Genomic DNA, 19,887 nt, shown 5'->3' with positions numbered 1-19,887 from the left:
GTCTGTCTGTCTGTGGTTTGGCTAATTATTCTGTCTGCGTCCCAAATGGCACCCTATTCCAGTATTCCCTATAGTACACTACTGTGCCATTTAGGACGAAGACATGTTGTCTCCGTCAGAATGAGGCTTCATTATAAACCAAGCCTGTCCAGCTGAGTGGAGATGTTATGCTGTCATCTTGCCTGCATCTGAAATGGCATCCTATTTTCTATTTAGTGCACTACTTTTGACCAGGGCTCATAGGGCACTTTGTAGGGATGGGGTACCATTTGGGACACATTTCCTGGACAGGCAGACCTAGTCCTCAGCCTCAGCTCCAGGCCTCCAGTCCCATGTCACTGATATGCTGTAATTAGCCTAGAATGAGAGAAGAATAGAGATTCCAGGTCCCTGAGAGTTGAGATCATTCTGATTGCTCTCCTCAGGCGTAGCATTGTGAACATTTAAGGTTTTATATCAATTCTATTGTACCTTCATTATAGTACAACAACATACAACTCCTCTGCATTTGGAGCTAAATATATGTTTACGTTTAGAGGGTTACGTTTAGAGCAGGGTTATTATAGTCAAATAGGATATCCACTGGATATGTTTGTCAATGTGTGTTTCCCTGAAATCAAGCGTGGAGAGATTGTAGATAACAGTTGGATCAGTACGTCTATCTCTATCATGTATAACGGGCATCAGGCTGGTGAGAGCATGCTGAACTGGAGGTGAATCTGTCCACACATGCCTCCTATTCCTTCTGATATCTGTCTTCACAACACACAACAGCCTCATAGCTCTCAATCCCTGGACTGTACTGTTCTCTCTCTCTCTCTCCATCCTCTCTCTCTCGCGTTCTCTTTCTAGCCTTAACCAGATTAGCATTCAGTTGTTGTATCCATTCACCTCTGAGGCAGAGCTGTGGTGTGTGTGTGTATGCATGTGAACTGTGGTTGGTGCCGTGCACTTCTTGTCTCTCGGCAGTCATGTAGAATGCTAATTCATTAGTTCAACATTCACAACTGGCCTGCTCTCTCTCTCTCTCTCTCTCTCTCTCTCTCTCTCTCTCTCTCTCTCTCTCTCTCTCTCTCTCTCTCTCTCTCTCTCTCTCTCTCTCTCTCTCTCTATCCCCGGTCACCCTATCCATCTCTTTACATTATTCTCCTTGCTCTGCTTTTAATATGTTATTCTTAGGGCCATGAGTCTTTCTCAACCACATGATCGAGCCAGGAATAACTCCAGGTCCTAGTAATACTGTTCCACTACTCCACTGCTCATCCAGGCTATGCAGCCAGGAGACCCTCACTATTTTTGTGTCTGACACTTTTTTAATGCTATGCTACAGGAGAGTGTTTTCCCTCCAGCTTCAGTATTGCTGCTGTACTGTAACTGTGTTCATATGAGAGTAGCGAACTCCATAGCCTCTACCTCTGAATTCCTAGTTCCATTCTTTCCCCTCCACTGTAAATCCCAGGTGCATTCTACCAGTTCATTTGTCAGCCCTCATATCATAAATATTTAATGTGAGTATTGTACAGGTGCCATTTTTTATGACGGTGGTATTGGCTAGGAAAATAAACATTCCTCCATGCCTGGTTGTGGCTGAAATGGAAAGATACATTTGGGTCTCCTCATATAGCTCTCTCTCTCTCTCTCTCTCTCTCTCTCTCTCTTAACTTGTCCAGGTTCAGTCATGCTACTGTGGTGAGAACAAGAGGGAGCAGTGCAGTAGTTATTAATAACGTGCCCCCTGTCAGATAATAGAATATTGAAGCTACGGCTACAGGCCTAGAGAGTTGCTGTGTTTTAACAAGCTCCCGGTCACTGTCCCCTCCTGTGTCTCTCTCTGCCAACATCACAGGCTCTCTCGCTGGCTCTCTCACTGTCCTTTGGCTGTCGTTAGGACAAACACACACACACACACACACACACACACAAAAGCACACACACGTATGCACACATACACACACACAGCGCCGTACGACCACCGTGTGCTACAGGATACATACAGAACAGAGATCCTGTTTCATTTGAGAATCATCATCACCTCGTACACTCACAGGAGCCAGGGCCAGGCCAGGACAGGGAAGTGTGTGCTTTTGATAAGCATGGCTGGCTGTATTTTCCTTGGCCCAGTCTCTCATAGCTCTCTCCTAGCTGCCCTCTTAGGCACAGAGCAGCCATACTGCAGTAGTAGTAGTCGTACTTTCCTTCCCAGAGAGATCCCCCCCTCTTTTTTTGAAGCGATGGAAGGAAGAGAGAACTCTAATCAACTTGTGAGGCTTAACCCCATCTGTAATCTCTTTCTAGCTGCGATCCCAAGCCAACACTTGCAAACGATTACCCTGCCAGTACCCAGGAGGCTCTCTGATTGGCTTGTTTGGTTAGTCTAATCCAGGGAACTGCTACAGTCTCCTCTCCGCGGCTGACTAGTGGCTGGCTGGGGAGTTGGGCTGAACTGAGTGGAGGCTGTCTGTTATGAACCCACCAGCCCCAGCTCTCAGCTCTCTCTGTACGTAGATGTGAGGGGTATTAGAACCAGACGCTGAGGGGTAGAACGTTAGCGTTATAATGTGGTGAGGCAGGGAGGCAGTGAGGCGTGCTGTGGGGGATACCCTCCTGCTCCACAGACCTCCCTCCCCATCCCCCCTTCCTCCCTGTCATTGGGCTGTTCAGACAGACGCCACTCCACTTCTGAACCAGCCTGGCTGTCTCGACTGCTGGCATCTCTCCCGGCTAAACGCAGGCAGGGCTGGGGAAGTCATCCTCTCCTCCCTCCCTCCCCCAGTGCCTCGTTCTATCAGAGGAGGCGGTTTGGCTTGTGCTCTAACTCAGATAAACAACACAGATGAGAAGAAAATACTCCCTCCAACAACACCTGGTGTCCTGTACTGTCCTGTACTGTCCTGTACTGTTACTGTTACTGTACTGTACTGTACTGTACTGTACTGTTAATGTTCTGTACTGTTATTGTCCTGTACTGTTACTGTTACTGTTACTGTACTGTACTGTACTGTACTGTTAATGTTCTGTACTGTTACTGTCCTGTACTGTTACTGTCCTGTACTGTATTGTTACTGTACTGTACTGTACTGCTACTGTTAATGTTCTGTACTGTTACTGTCCTGTACTGTTACTGTCCTGTACTGTACTGTTACTGTTACTGTCCTGTACTGTACTGTTACTGTTAATGTTCTGTACTGTTACTGTCCTGTACTGTTACTATCCTGTCCTGTCCTGTCCTGTAATGTACTGTACTGTTACTGTACTGTACTGTTACTGTTAATGTTCTGTACTGTTACTGTCCTGTACTGTTACTGTCCTGTACTGTACTGTTACTGTTACTGTTAATGTCCTGTCCTGTACTGTTACTGTCCTGTACTGTTACTGTCCTGTACTGTACTGTTACTGTTACTGTTAATGTCCTGTCCTGTACTGTTACTGTCCTGTACTGTTACTGTCCTGTACTGTACTGTACTGTACTGTTAATGTTCTGTCTTGTACTGTTACTGTCCTGTACTGTTACTGTCCTGTACTGTTACTGTACTGTTACTGTTACTGTCCTGTACTGTACTGTACTGTACTGTACTGTACTGTTACTGTTAATGTTCTGTACTGTTACTGTCCTGTACTGTTACTGTCCTGTACTGTACTGTTACTTTTACTGTACTGTACTGTTACTGTTAATGTTCTGTACTGTTACTGTCCTGTACTGTTACTGTTACTGTCCTGTACTGTACTGTACTGTTACTGTCCTGTACGGTTACTGTTACTATACTGTCCTGTACTGTCCTGTACTGTACTGTCCTGTACTGTTACTGTACTGTCCTGTACTGTACTGCTCTGTCCTGTACTGTACTGTTACTGTTCTGTACTGTACTGTACTGTTACTGTCCTGTACTGTCCTGTCCTGTACTGTTACTGTCCTTTACTGTCCTGTCCTGTACTGTTAATGTCCTGGCCTGTACTGTTACTGTCCTTTACTGTTACTGTCCTGTCCTGTACTGTTACTGTCCCGTACTGTTACTGTTACTGTCCTGTACTGTTACTGTCCTGTACTGTTACTGTTACTGTCTTGTACTGTACTGTTACTGTTACTGTCCTGTACTGTTACTGTCCTGTACTGTCCTGTCCTGTACTGTACTGTTACTGTCCTGTACTGTACTGTTACTGTCCTGTACTGTTACTGTTACTGTACTGTACTGTTACTGTCCTGTACTGTTACTGTTACTATACTGTCCTGTACTGTACTGTCCTGTACTGTTACTGTACTGTACTGTACTGTTCTGTCCTGTACTGTACTGTTACTGTTCTGTACTGTACTGTACTGTACTGTTACTGTCCTGTACTGTCCTGTCCTGTACTGTTACTGTCCTTTACTGTCCTGTCCTGTACTGTTACTGTCCTGTCCTGTACTGTTACTGTCCTTTACTGTTACTGTCCTGTCCTGTACTGTTACTGTCCTGTACTGTTACTGTTACTGTCCTGTACTGTTACTGTCCTGTACTGTTACTGTTAATGTCTTGTACTGTACTGTTACTGTCCTGTACTGTCCTGTACTGTACTGTCCTGTACTGTACTGTTACTGTCCTGTACTGTACTGTACTGTTACTGTCCTGTCTTGTACTGTACTGTACTGTACTGTACTGTACTGTACTGTACTGTTACTGCCCTGTACTATTATGTACTGTCACTGTCCTGTACTGTTACTGTTACTGTTGTACTGTACTGTACTGTACTGTTACTGTCCTGTCCTGTACTGTACTGTCCTGTACTGTAATGTTAATGTACTGTACTGTCCTGTCCTGTACTGTTACTGTCCTTTACTGTCCTGTACTGTTACTGTCCCTGTTACTGTTACTGTCCTGTACTGTTACTGTCCTGTACTGTTACTGTCCTGTACTGTACTGTTACGGTCCTGTACTGCTACTGTTACTGTTACTGTTACTTTTACTGTCCTGTACTGTACTGTACTGTACTGTACTGTACTGTACTGTACTGTACTGTCCTGTACTGTACTGTACTGTACTGTTACTGCCCTGTACTATTATGTACTGTCACTGTCCTGTACTGTTACTGTTACTGTTACTGTTGTACTGTACTGTACTGTACTGTTACTGTCCTGTCCTGTACTGTCCTGTACTGTAATGTTAATGTACTGTACTGTCCTGTCCTGTACTGTTACTGTCCTTTACTGTCCTGTACTGTTACTGTTACTGTCCCTGTTACTGTTACTGTCCTGTACTGTTACTGTCCTGTACTGTTACTGTCCTGTACTGTACTGTTACGGTCCTGTACTGCTACTGTACTGTTACTGTTACTTTTACTGTCCTGTACTGTACTGTACTGTACTGTACTGTTACTGTCCTGTTCTGTACTGTCCTGTACTGTACTGTACTGTACTGTACTGTTACTGTTACTGTCCTGTCCTCTACTGTACTGTTACTGTGCTGTACTGTTACTGTCCTGTCCTGTACTGTACTGTACTGTACTGTTACTGTCCTGTACTATTATGTACTGTTACTGTCCTGTACTGTTACTGTTACTGTACTGTACTGTACTGTTACTGTCCTGTACTGTCCTGTACTTTAATGTTAATGTACTGTACTGTACTGTACTGTTACTGTTACTGTTAATGTTCTGTACTGTTACTGTCCTGTACTGTTACTTTTCTGTACTGTTACTGTTACTGTTACCGCTGTCCTGTACTGTTACTGTTCTGTACTGTTACTGCTGTCCTGTACTGTTATTGTTACTGCTGTACTGTACTGTTACTGTTCTGTACTGTTACTGTTATTGTTACTGTTACTGTCACTGTTACTGTCACTGCCCTGTACTGTAGTGTCATGTACTGTTACTGTCCTGTACTGTAGTGTACTGTACTGTTCTGTCCTGTACTGCCCTGTACTGTATTGTTACTGTCATTTACTGTCCTGTCCTGTACTGTACTGTTACTGTCCTGTACTGTCCTGTACTGTATTGTTACTGTTACTGTCCTGTACTGTACTGTACTGTACTGTACTGTACTGTTACTGTCCTGTTCTGTACTGTCCTGTACTGTACTGTACTGTACTGTTACTGTTACTGTCCTGTCCTCTACTGTACTGTTACTGTGCTGTACTGTTACTGTCCTGTCCTGTACTGTACTGTACTGTACTGTTACTGTCCTGTACTATTATGTACTGTTGCTGTCCTGTACTGTTACTGTTACTGTACTGTACTGTACTGTTACTGTCCTGTACTGTCCTGTACTTTAATGTTAATGTTAATGTACTGTACTGTACTGTACTGTTACTGTTACTGTTAATGTTCTGTACTGTTACTGTCCTGTACTGTTACTTTTCTGTACTGTTACTGTTACTGTTACCGCTGTCCTGTACTGTTACTGTTCTGTACTGTTACTGTTACTGCTGTCCTGTACTGTTATTGTTACTGCTGTACTGTACTGTTACTGTTCTGTACTGTTACTGTTATTGTTACTGTTACTGTCACTGTTACTGTCACTGCCCTGTACTGTAGTGTCATGTACTGTTACTGTTACTGTCCTGTACTGTAGTGTACTGTACTGTTCTGTCCTGTACTGCCCTGTACTGTATTGTTACTGTCATTTACTGTCCTGTCCTGTACTGTACTGTACTGTTACTGTCCTGTACTGTATTGTTACTGTTACTGTCCTGTACTGTACTGTACTGTACTGTACTGTACTGTAATGTAGTGTTCTGTACTGTTACTGTACTGTCCTGTACTGTTACTGTTACTGTCCTGTACTGTTACTGTCCTGTACTGTTACTGTTACTGTCCTGTACTGTTACTGTCCTGTTCTGTTACTGTCCTGTACTGTTACTTTTACTGTCACTGTCCTGTACTGTGCTGTACTGTTACTGTTACTGTCCTGTATTGTAGTGTCCTGTACTGTACTGAACTGTACTATCCTGTACTGTAATGTGCTGTCCTGTACTATACTGTCCTGTACTGTCCTGTACTGTCCTGCTATGTACTGTCCTGTACTGTCCTGTGTGGGTTCTCGTTCAAACAAGTGTTACTATCCAAAATGATCATACAGGGTACATGCTAAAATACATTGGTCTAACTAGAATGGTAATTTTCCTGAAGTCAAATTGTGTGCTTGCTTCAGCTGTCCAAAAGTCATTTATGGTAGTGGAATAATAGTATTTTTTGAAGTCAACATTCAATGTCCTCCCAGAGTTAGTGAATATTTCCTTATCTTGTCCAGCTCCTAAGATTCCTGTGTCTTCGTAGGCGTAACAGTGAAAGATCCCCTTAAGACAAACTGTCTAACCCATACATCCTCTTCTTTTATCTCCCTCTCGCAAGGTGACAGCGACAGACGCGGACGGTGGCTCCTTCGGCTCCATCAGCTACTCTCTGGGGTCAGGCATCAACAGTGCTGTTCCCTCCCAGTTCTCTGTAGGGAAGGAGACAGGACAGATCTGTACCAACGTGGCTCTGGACAGGGACCAGGGACCAACCAGCTACGACTTTACCGTCACCGCTGTGGACGGGGTGAGTCTCCACACATCTCCTACTGTATCTCTCCACCCTCCTGATCTCTCCTTCCCTCTGCACTCTTCCTTCCATTTACCCTCCACTAACCATCTCTCGCTCCACCTTCCTCAACCTCTCCGGAACAAGTCCAGCAGTGGACGGGGTGAATTCATTCTTCTCCTCTCCTCCACATCTCTCCACCCTCTTCTCTTTCTAGACCCACTTCTTGGCTATCTCTCCACCTTCTTCTCTTTCTAGACCCACTTCTTGGCTATCTCTCCACCCTCTTCTCTCTCTAGGCCCACTTCTTGACTATCTCTCCATCCTCTTCTCTCTCTAGTCCCACTTCTTGGCTATCTCTCCACCCCTTCTCTTTCTAGACCCACTTCTTGGCTATCTCTCCACCCTCTTCTCTCTCTAGACCCACTTCTTGGCTATCTCTCCACCCTCTTCTCTCTCTAGACCCACTTCTTGACTATCTCTCCATCCTCTTCTCTCTCTAGACCCACTTCTTGGCTATCTCTCCACCCTCTTCTCTCTCTAGACCCACTTCTTAACTATCTCTCCATCCTCTTCTCTCTCTAGACCCACTTCTTGGCTATCTCTCCACCCCTTCTCTTTCTAGACCCACTTCTTGGCTATCTCTCCACCCTCTTCTCTCTCTAGACCCACTTCTTGGCTATCTCTCCACCCTCTTCTCTCTCTAGACCCACTTCTTGGCTATCTCTCCACCCTCTTCTCTCTCTAGACCCACTTCTTGGCTATCTCTCCACCCTCTTCTCTCAATAGACCAACTTCTTGGCTATCTCTCCATCCTCTTCTCTCTATAGACCCACTTCTTGGCTATCTCTCCACCCTCTTCTCTCTATAGACCCACTTCTTGGCTATCTCTCCATCCTCATCCAATGTCTGCATTCCCGATATAGTCCATTCCTTTTCACCAGAGCCCTATGGGAATAGAGTGGCAGTATAATATCTCCCTGTGAGTACATTAAACCCCTGACACTGATCTCTTAAAGCAGTGTTTTTCCCAGTGTTTATCACAGCAGAGTTAAAAGAAGAAAAACTCCAGCACACTGGTAATATTGATGCTTCCAACAATTGAATGGATCTTTTTAACCGACATTTCACAGCATGGTTCACAGCAGACAAATAGCTAGCAGAACCCTGGCTATTAGACGCAGCTATAGAGCCAGAGCCAGGATAGCTAGTAGAGAGGGGAGCAGCTCCCCAGCCAGGCAGAGCAGAACACAGCAGAGCAGCAAATCTGTCATTAGTGCAGCCAAATAAAAGAGTCTGAATGAGCCTCCCTGGCAGGCCTGTGCTGTGAATGAGCCTCCCTGGCAGGCCTGTGCTGTGAATGAGCCTCCCTGGCAGGCCTGTGCTGTGAATGAGTCTCCCTGGCAGGACTGTGCTGTGAATGAGTCTCCCTGGCAGGCCTGTGCTGTGAATGAGACTCCCTGGCAGGACTGTGCTGTGAATGAGCCTCCCTGGCAGGCCTGTGCTGTGAATGAGTCTCCCTGGCAGGACTGTGCTGTGAATGAGCCTCCCTGGCAGGCCTGTGCTGTGAATGAGTCTCCCTGGCAGGACTGTGCTGTGAATGAGTCTCCCTGGCAGGACTGTGCTGTGAATGAGCTCACCTGGCAGGACTGTGCTGTGAATGAGTCTCCCTGGCAGGACTGTGCTGTGAATGAGTCTACCTGGCAGGCCTGTGCTGTGATAGCATCCTGTAGCGCCACACGCCAAATCATACTTGAAAGTAAAAGGGTAGAAATTAATGGAATCACTGCAGTCATGGTAAAACAATCAGATAGAGAAGAGAGAGTGATAGAGTGATAGAGAGAGAGAGAGAGAGAGAGAGAGAGAGAGAGAGAGAGAGAGAGAGAGAGAGAGAGAGAGAGAGAGAGAGAGAAAGAGAAATGTCTACAACGTCAAGCAGACTGGCAGACAGACAGTCAGATAGACAGGCACGCAGACAGACAGACAGAAACGCAGGCAGGCAGACAGTCAGTCAGACAGACACAGACAGACATGCAGACATACAGACATACAGTCAGACAGGCAGATAGCAGTAATATTGAATAAGTTGGACCGCTGCTCCCCCTCCAACCCTCCTCCCTCCTCCACCCTCTCACCAGTCCGGCCAAATGAAAAGCCTGCTCTGTATTCTGTTCAGAATGAGCCGCCAGGGAAACAGAGCTCTCTGCTCTGTGGCAGTAGCGAGCCCTCTCACCCCACACAGATCCTGACAGATTGCTGTTTCCCTGGGGAAGCTATCAATCCGTATCCCTCCACCAACCTGCCAGGACTAGATTTCAGACTCAGACGTTTTTACCAGGGTTCCTGCTGATTTTACCTCTCTCCATTAATGTGCTCAAATGTGTTTTTTTACCACTTTGTCCTGGTGATATACAACAGCATGTGAAGTCTAGTAGAACAGAGAGCTTTTTGTCCTTAGAAGAGGTGCATACCCAACACATAACTCACTACAGCTGGGCTTTAATATAAAGGGGGAAAGGTGCTCAGCTTAACTGAAGCATGTTGAAATAAAAAACATTCCTACCCCAGGACACTTCATGTGGTGATTGTCCCAGAAAATTCTGGATTTGTCCATTGTTTTATTATTGGTTTCACATAAATCTCCAACAAACCAACACAGAATGTCACTGACACATCTAACACATTCCAATGAGCGTTGTCTTTTTGATTTATTGTTTGATTTTCCTTTCTGTTCCTCTGTAGGGCGGTCTGAACTCTGTGGCCTACGTCAGGGTGGACCTGCTGGACATCAATGACAACAGACCAGTCTTCTACCCTGTGAGCTACGCCGTCAGCCTGAGCTCCCAGAGTGCACCTGGCACCTCTGTTGTCAAGGTTACGGCCCTTGACTCCGACACTGGGGAGAACGGGAGGGTCACGTACCGAACCGTCCCCAGGGGCAACTCCCCCTTCTTCACCCTCAACAAAGACACAGGTTGGTACTTTTACTGTAATACAGATTTAACAATAAAGACACAGGTTGGTACTTTTACTGTAATACAGATTTAACAATAAAGACACAGGTTGGTACTTTTACTGTAATACAGATTTAACAATAAAGACACAGGTTGGTACTTTTACTGTAATACAGATTTAACAATAAAGACACAGGTTGGTACTTTTACTGTAATACAGATTTAACAACAAAGACACAGGTTGGTACTTTTACTGTAATACAGATTTAACAACAAAGACACAGGTTGGTACTTTTAAATGTAGTACAGATTTAACAATAAAGACACAGGTTGGTACTTTTACTGTAATACAGATTTAACAAAAAAGACACAGGTTGGTACTTTTACTGTAATACAGATTTAACAACAAAGACACAGGTTGGTACTTTTACTGTAATACAGATTTAACAACAAAGACACAGGTTGGTACTTTTACTGTAATACAGATTTAACAATAAAGACACAGGTTGGTACTTTTACTGTAATACAGATTTAACAACAAAGACACAGATTGGTACTTTTACTGTAATACAGATTTAACAACAAAGACACAGGTTGGTACTTTTACATGTAGTACAGATTTAACAATAAAGACACAGGTTGGTACTTTTACTGTAATACAGATTTAACAAAAGAGACACAGGTTGGTACTTTTACTGTAATACAGATTTAACAACAAAGACACAGGTTGGTACTTTTACTGTAATACAGATTTAACAACAAAGACACAGGTTGGTACTTTTACTGTAATACAGATTTAACAACAAAGACACAGATTGGTACTTTTACTGTAATACAGATTTAACAATAAAGACACAGGTTGGTACTTTTACTGTAATACAGATTTAACAATAAAGACACAGGTTGGTACTTTTACTGTAATACAGATTTAACAATAAAGACACAGGTTGGTATTTTTACTGTAATACAGATTTAACAATAAAGACACAGGTTGGTACTTTTACTGTAATACAGATTTAACAACAAAGACACAGGTTGGTACTTTTACATGTAGTACAGATTTAACAATAAAGACACAGGTTGGTACTTTTACTGTAATACAGATTTAACAACAAAGACACAGGTTGGTACTTTTACTGTAATACAGATTTAACAATAAAGACACAGGTTGGTACTTTTACTGTAATACAGATTTAACAATAAAGACACAGGTTGGTACTTTTACTGTAATACAGATTTAACAAAAAAGACACAGGTTGGTATTTTTACTGTAATACAGATTTAACAATAAAGACACAGGTTGGTACTTATACATGTAGTACAGCTTTAACTATGAACAAAAAGACACAGGTTGGCGTTTTTTACATGTGGTACAGCTTTAACTATGAACAAAAAGACACAGGTTGGTGTTTTTACATGTGGTACAGATTTAACAACAAAGACACAGGTTGGCGTTTTTTACATGTGGTACAGCTTTAACTATGAACAAAAAGACACAGGTTGGTGTTTTTACATGTGGTACAGCTTTAACAACAAAGACACAGGTTGGTGTTTTTACATGTAGTACAGCTTTAACAACAAAGACACAGGTTGGTACTTTTACTGTAATACAGATTTAACAATAAAGACACAGGTTGGTACTTTTACTGTAATACAGATTTAACAATAAAGACACAGGTTGGTCCTTTTACTGTAATACAGATTTAACAATAAAGACACAGGTTGGTACTTTTACTGTAATACAGATTTAACAACAAAGACACAGGTTGGTACTTTTACTGTAATACAGCTTTTTAATGAACAATAAGAGACAGGTTGGTGTTTTTACATGCTTTAACAGCTTTAACTATGAACAAAGACACAGGTTGGCGTTTTTTACATGTGGTACAGCTTTAACTATGAACAAAAAGACACAGGTTGGTGTTTTTACATGTGGTACAGCTTTAACAACAAAGACACAGGTTGGTGTTTTTACATGTGGTACAGCTTTAACTATGAACAAAAAGACACAGGTTGGTGTTTTTACATGTGGTACAGATTTAACAACAAAGACACAGGTTGGCGTTTTTTACATGTGGTACAGCTTTAACTATGAACAAAAAGACACAGGTTGGTGTTTTTACATGTGGTACAGCTTTAACAACAAAGACACAGGTTGGTGTTTTTACATGTGGTACAGCTTTAACAACAAAGACACAGGTTGGTGTTTTTACATGTAGTACAGCTTTAACTATGAACAAAAAGACACAGGTTGGTGTTTTTACATGTGGTACAGATTTAACAACAAAGACACAGGTTGGTGTTTTTACATGTAGTACAGCTTTAACAACAAAGACACAGGTTGGTGCTTTTACATGTGGTACAGCTTTAACTATGAACAAAAAGACACAGGTTGGTGTTTTTACATGTAGTACAGCTTTAACAACAAAGACACAGGTTGGTACTGTATTAACTTCTTATGTAGCTACAGGTGTATCGAGGAAAAAGGCATTCTTGTATTTTCCACAATGTGCTTAATGGATCTTACAGATGCCAGATGCCAGCGCGCTGAAATGGAATTTTCCTGGAACTAAATAAAGCGTGTATGTTTGTGTGTGTGCGTCCATCCTCATGTCTCTGTGTGTGTATTTTGAGCTGTGTCTGACCTCGACCACTGTGTTTTGTGTCCTTTCTCCACCAGGTGTGATCTCCCTGTCCCGGTCGCTGCATGGCAAGGCCAACACTGTGATCCCCATGGTGGTTTCAGCCCAGGACGGAGGGGGTTTGGCAGCACTGGTCAACGCCCGGGTCAACATCAGTGTGGTGGCAGGCCTGGTGGCACCCCCTGTGTTCGAACACAGTCAGTACAGCTTCACTGTGTCTGAAAACGTACTGCGAGGGACTGAGGTTGGCATCGTACAGGCCATCATTAAGAACGGTGGGTGTGACTTGGAATTGGAACTTCTGATTGGTTAAGGACAGCTAACACCTGTTTGAAAGTATGCGTGTGTGTGTGTGTGTGTGTGGGCAGCATGTGCTGAAAGGACTCACTGGGGCGTTCTGTGCTCCCTCTGTCCTCCCTGTACCAATTGTTCAAATAGGCAGTGAGCCACTGTACACACCTCGTTCAGAAATCACATTAATCACACATTCCATCCCAGCACATTGTTTTTAGAATCATTACTTTGGATATTTAGGACTCTGTCATAGTGTAAAATACTTGACAAATGACTGAGGGGGAGTATATTGTAACTGAAGGGCTCTCTGCCTGGTCTGTTTTTGGTCTCCTCGTCTGGTCTGGTTTTGGTCTCCTCGTCTGGTCTGGTTTTGGTCTCCTCGTCTGGTCTGGTTTTGGTCTCCTCGTCTGGTCTGGTTCTGGTCTCCTCGTCTGGTCTGGTTCTGGTCTCCTCATCTGGTCTGGTCTGGCTCTGGTCTCCTCGTCTGGTCTGGTTCTGGTCTCCTCATCTGGTCTGGTTCTGGTCTCCTCGTCTGGACTGGCTCTGGTCTCCTCGTCTGGTCTGGTTCTGGTCTCCTCGTCTGGACTGGTTCTGTTCTCCTCATCTGGTCTGGTCTGGTTCTGGTCTCCTCGTCTGGTCTGGTTCTGGTCTCCTCGTCTGGACTGGCTCTGGTCTCCTCGTCTGGACTGGTTCTGTTCTCCTCATCTGGTCTGGTCTGGTTCTGGTCTCCTCGTCTGGTCTGGTTCTGGTCTCCTCGTCTGGTCTGGTTCTGGTCTCCTCGTCTGGTCTGGTCTGGCTCTGGTCTTCTCATCCGTACTGGTTCTGGTCTCCTCGTCTGGTCTGGTCTGGCTCTGGTCTCCTCATCTGGTCTGGTTCTGTTCTCCTCATCTGGTCTGGTCTGGTTCTGTTCTCCTCGTCTGGTCTGGTTCTGGTCTCCTTGTCTGGACTGGTTCTGGTCTCCTCGTCTGGTCTGGCTCTGGTCTCCTCGTCTGGTCTGGCTCTGGTCTCTTCGTCTGGACTGGTTCTGGTCTCCTTGTCTGGACTGGTTCTGGTCTCCTCGTCTGGTCTGGCTCTGGTCTCCTCATCTGGTCTGGTCTGGTTCTGTTCTCCTCGTCTGGTCTGGTTCTGGTCTCCTTGTCTGGACTGGTTCTGGTCTCCTCGTCTGGTCTGGTTCTGTTTTCCTCGTCTGGTCTGGTTCTGGTCTCCTTGTCTGGACTGGTTCTGGTCTCCTCGTCTGGTCTGGTCTGGCTCTGGTTTCCTCGTCTGTACTGGTTCTGGTCTCCTCGTCTGGTCTGGTTTTGGTCTCATCGTCTGGTCTGGTTCTGGTCTCCTCATCTGGTCTGGTTCTGTTCTCCTCATCTGGTCTGGTCTGGTTCTGTTCTCCTCGTCTGGTTCTGGTCTCCTTGTCTGGACTGGTTCTGGTCTCCTCATCTGGTCTGGTCTGGCTCTGGTCTCCTCGTCTGGACTGGCTCTGGTCTCTTCGTTTGGTCTGATTCTGTTTTCCTCGTCTGGACTGGTTCTGGTCTCCTTGTCTGGACTGGTTCTGGTCTCCTCGTCTGGACTGGCTCTGGTCTCCTCGTCTGGACTGGTTCTGGTCACCTCGTCTGGACTGGTTCTGGTCTCCTCTTCTGGTCTGGTTCTATTGTCGTCTGGACTGGTTCTGGTCACCTCGTCTGGTCTGGTTCTGTTCACCTCGTCTGGTCTGGTTCTGGTCTCCTCGTCTGGACTGGCTCTGGATCTTGTCATCTCACTTCAAAAGATACAAATAAAATAAACTCACACACACAATTGCATCTGTATTCACAAACATGCACCCACTCACTCACTCACCCACACACACACACACACACACACACACACACACACACACACTGCTGTTACCAGACTATTATTATGATTGATAAATACTGCACAGTTTAAACACTTGCCCCCCTTCCCCAATACACGTGAAATATTGGACTATAAATTGTGCCTTCCTGTATTATACTTATGCTAAGATATGTATTATATTCTACTGATCCACTTACTTTATGTTCATATTGTTATCTTTTAGTATCTCTTATTGTTGTTGAATTGTTGAGATGGAAGATGCAAGTACGCATTTCATTGGATGGTGTATACCATGTGTATCCCGTACATAAGGGTTAATAAATCATTCAACTTCCCCTGTCTGTTCCCAGGCGGCCCCAGTAGGGACATCCTGTACACCATCTCCTCTGGAGACCCTGCTGGCTACTTCACTGTGGACCCAGAGAGCGGTGCCCTGCGGACCAGCCTTCCCCTGGACCACGAGGCCCAGCCCTCTCTAACCCTGGAGCTCCAGGCTCGTAGCGGCAGCCCCCCTGCCTTCGGTCAGACCCACGTCCACATCACCATCCAGGACATCAACGACAACGCTCCTGTCTTCATGCCCTCGTCTTCTGAGTCTCTCCTCCTCCCGGAGCACACAGAGATGGGGACCGTGGTCTACCGAGTCCAGGCCAAAGACCGGGACTCCGGCTTCAACGGCCAGATGACCTTTGATCTTTCCTCCACCGCGACCTCAAGCGGAGGTCAAAGAACCTTTTCCATGGAGCGCAGCACAGGGGAGATCCGTCTCGTTGGCGGGTTGTCGTACGACGTAACGCCGCGTTACGACCTGACGGTGACAGCTAAAGATGGCGGCGCGCCGCAGCTAAGCTCTACCATGATGCTTGTGGTGCACGTCCAGGCGGAGAACGACCACGGTCCCGTGTTCGACACCCTGACCTACCGCGTGGAGCTGAGGGAGAACACGCCGCTCAGCACACGCTTCCTACAGGTATGTCCCATAGGTTGTTCAACTAACAGCCAACAAAAATGTCTTCTAACTATCCCCAAACGTAACATCAGCAAGCTGTTATGTATCAACAGAGTTGTAGTTGATCGGTTGTTGATAGTTTGAGTATCTGCAGATCATCTACATGGGACTATCCAAATAAAGTGGAACTCTTTATTGTCCTCAAGAGGAAAATAGTCTTGGATACAATTCTGCTGTATATAAGAACATTATATTGAGGGCAGGTTTCCCAGACCCAGACTATAGTAATCATACCCTGGAATAAAAACAATTTGAATTTTCATTGAAAGCGATTTTTGTTGTCCAAAATAGGCTTCATCTGTATCCGGGAAACCGGCCCAATATCTGCTGCACATCATGTATACTGTTCATCCACAGGCTGAAAGGGGAACATTGTCTTGGACACATTTTTCTGTATATAACAATAGACATAATATCTCACATATCTAACAGAACTGTCAGTTCTGTAATGTTTTGGCTGTGTATGTATTTCTGATGAATTACTTAATTCATCCATCTACAGGTGCGAGCTCTGAGCCTGGACACCACGGGTTTAGGCTCCTCCTCTCCACTGGCGTACTACCTGAGACCTGACGGAGACGCAGCAGGGTTTGGCATTGCAGCAGACAGCGGCTGGCTGTTTGTGAAGAGCGCCCTGGACAGAGAGGTGAGGGACATGTGACAGGAAGATATAGAAACTTGTCCAGACCCGCACACTGAATGCTTCTGAGCCACTTTGATTGATATCGATCATGTAGGTCTTATTCATCTTGTTATTAGACTTCTTTAGAGGCCTGAAAACATCTGACAAACTTTCATTTAAAGTGTAATGTCCTTACATCTAGACGTTCCGCTAGCGGAACACCTGCTCCAATATCCAATGATAGGCGTGGCGCGAATGACAAATTCCTCAAATACAAAAACTTCAATTTTTCAAACATATGACTATTTCACAGCATTTTAAAGATAAGACTCTCCTTTATCTAACCACACTGTCCGATTTCAAAAAGGCTTTACAACGAAAGCAAAACATTAGATTATGTCAGCAGAGTACCAAGCCAGAAATAATCAGACACCCATTTTTCAAGCTAGCATATAATGTCACAAAAACCCAGAAGACAGCTAAATGCAGCACTAACCTTTGATGATCTTCATCAGATGACAACCCTAGGACATTATGTTATACAATACATGCATGTTTTGTTCAATCAAGTTCATATTTATATCAAAAACCAGCTTTTTACATTAGCATGTGACGTTCAGAACTAGCATACCCCCCGCAAACCTCCGGTGAATTTACTAAATTACTCACGATAAACGTTCACAAAAAGCATAACAATTATTTTAAGAATTATAGATACAGAACTCCTCTATGCACTCGATATGTCCGATTTTAAAATAGCTTTTTGGTGAAAGCACATTTTGCAATATTCTAAGTACATAGCCCAGGCATCACGGGCTAGCTATTTAGACACCCGGCAAGTTTAGCACTCACCAATATCAGGTTTACTATTATAAAAGTTTGATTACCTTTTGTTGTCTTCGTCAGAATGCACTCCCAGGACTGCTACTTCAATAACAAATGTTGGTTTGGTCCAAAATAATCCATCATTATATCCGAATAGCGGCATTTTGTTCGTGCGTCCCAGACACTATCTGAAATGGTAAATCAGGGACGCGCGCATGGCGCGATTCGTGACAAAAAAAATCTAAATATTCCATTACCGTACTTCGAAGCATGTCAACCGCTGTTTAAAATCCATTTTTATGCCATTTTTCTCGTAAAAAAGCGATAATATTCCGACCGGGAATCTCCTTTTAGCTAAACAGAGGAAAGTAAACAAAGCTTTCGGTCGACGCGGGCACGAGCCTGAGTCTCACAGTACTGTAACCAGCCACTACCCAAACGCGCTACTTTTTTTCAGCCAGAGCCTGCAAAGCCACGATTCAGCTTTTTACCGCCTTCTGAGACCCTATGGCAGCCGTAGGAAGTGTCACGGGACAGCTAAGATCCTCACTCTTCAATAAACAGAGACAAGAAGAACGACACCTTGTCAGACAGGCCACTTCCTGCATGAAACCTTGTCAGGTTTTTGCCTGCCAAATGAGTTCTGTTATACTCACAGACACCATTCAAACAGTTTTAGAAACTTTAGGGTGTTTTCTATCCATATGTAATAAGTATATGCATATTCTAGTTACTGGGTAGGAGTGGTAACCAGATTAAATCGGGTACGTTTTTTATCCAGCCGTGAAAATACTGCCCCCTAGCCATAACAGGTTAAAAGTGTGTCCATGACCTTTGCCCAGGTGAAGGACATGTACATGTTGATGGTTCTGGCCACGTCGGGCCACGGGCAGCTGAAGAAGACGGGCAGTGCCACGGTGAGGGTGTCGGTGACCGATGAAAATGACAACTCACCCCGTTTGACCCAGGAGAGGGCTTTCCTGGCTGTGAGAGAGAACCTTCCGGCGGGGTCAGGGTTCGGACGAGTTTCGGCTATGGACCGCGACTCAGGGCTCAACGGCAGGCTCAGTTACAGACTCCTACACCCAGACAGAAACTTCCAGATCAACTCACACACAGGTAGTTCAAAGACTGGTTAATGAATGGAACAAAAAAAGATACACTGAGTGTACAAAACATTAAGAACACCTTCCTAATATTGAGTTACACCCCCCCCCCCCCCTTTTGCCCTCAGAAAAGGCTCAATTCGTCGGGGCATGGACTCTACAAGGTGTCGAAAGTGTTCCACAGGGATGCTGGCCCATGTTGACTCCAATGCTTCCCACAGTTGTCAAGTTGGCTTGATGTCCTTTGGGAGGTGGACCGTTCTTGATACACACGGGAAACTGTTGAGCATGAAAAACTCAGCGGCGTTGCAGTTCATTACACAAACCGGTGTGCCTGGCACCTTCTACCATATCCCATTCAAAGGCATTTTGTCTTGCCCATTCACCCTCTGAATGGCACACATACACAATCCATGTCTCAATTGTCTCAAGGCTTAACAATCCATCTTTAACCTGTCTCATCCTCTTCATCTACACTGATTGAAGTGGATTTAACAATTGACATCAATAAGAGATCATAGCTTTCACCTGGATTCACTTGGTCAGTCTATATCATAGAAAGAGCAGGTGTTCCTTATGTCTTGTACAACAGTGGAGGCTGTAAATGGATACCATTCCACCAATTCTGCTCCAGCCATTACCACGAGCCCGTCCTCCAACAATTAAGGTGCCACCAACCACCTGTGTTGTACACTCAGTGTATAATAACTTTATATTTACCACAGGAACTTCAGATGTGACACTCAGAATAGACACACAACACCACAATTTACATGACCATTCATCCTCACTCATTCTCCTACTGCAGATCCCTGTGCTGTCTGTTCTCTGTGAAAATAAATCAGGTTAGCTGCAGTGTTGAGGCTCCTGGTGGGCCCTAATTGGCCTGCTGTGAGATTGTGTGTAGCCGCTCGCGAGATAACTCTGACCTTCACTGCAGCTGTTCAGGTTCCTGCCATGCCTGTGTGTGTGTGTGTGTGTGTGTGTGTGTGTGTGTGTGTGTGTGTGTGTGTGTGTGTGTGTGTGTGTGTGTGTGTGTGTGTGTGTGTGTGTGTGTGTGTGTGTGTGTGTGTGTGTGTGTGTGTGCGCGCGTGTGTGTGTGTGTGTGGGTGAT

General features: G+C 44.8%; 1 protein-coding gene across 1 annotated transcript in view; it reads left to right on the top strand.

Annotated features, from left to right (window-relative positions):
• The window catches only part of LOC106612868 (protocadherin-16), a 205,656-nt gene that overhangs the window by 128,901 nt on the left and 56,868 nt on the right, over positions 1-19,887 (top strand). Inside the window, 6 exon segments of the mRNA XM_045724531.1 lie at positions 7,321-7,509; positions 10,234-10,465; positions 13,126-13,362; positions 15,562-16,181; positions 16,723-16,866; positions 18,510-18,786. Of these exon segments, the coding sequence (XP_045580487.1) occupies positions 7,321-7,509; positions 10,234-10,465; positions 13,126-13,362; positions 15,562-16,181; positions 16,723-16,866; positions 18,510-18,786 (1,699 nt within the window).

The sequence above is a fragment of the Salmo salar genome, chromosome ssa09 (assembly GCF_905237065.1).
Source record: "Salmo salar chromosome ssa09, Ssal_v3.1, whole genome shotgun sequence".
NCBI classification, from domain to species: domain Eukaryota; kingdom Metazoa; phylum Chordata; class Actinopteri; order Salmoniformes; family Salmonidae; genus Salmo; species Salmo salar.
This window is presented reverse-complemented; position numbering and strand designations above follow the sequence as displayed.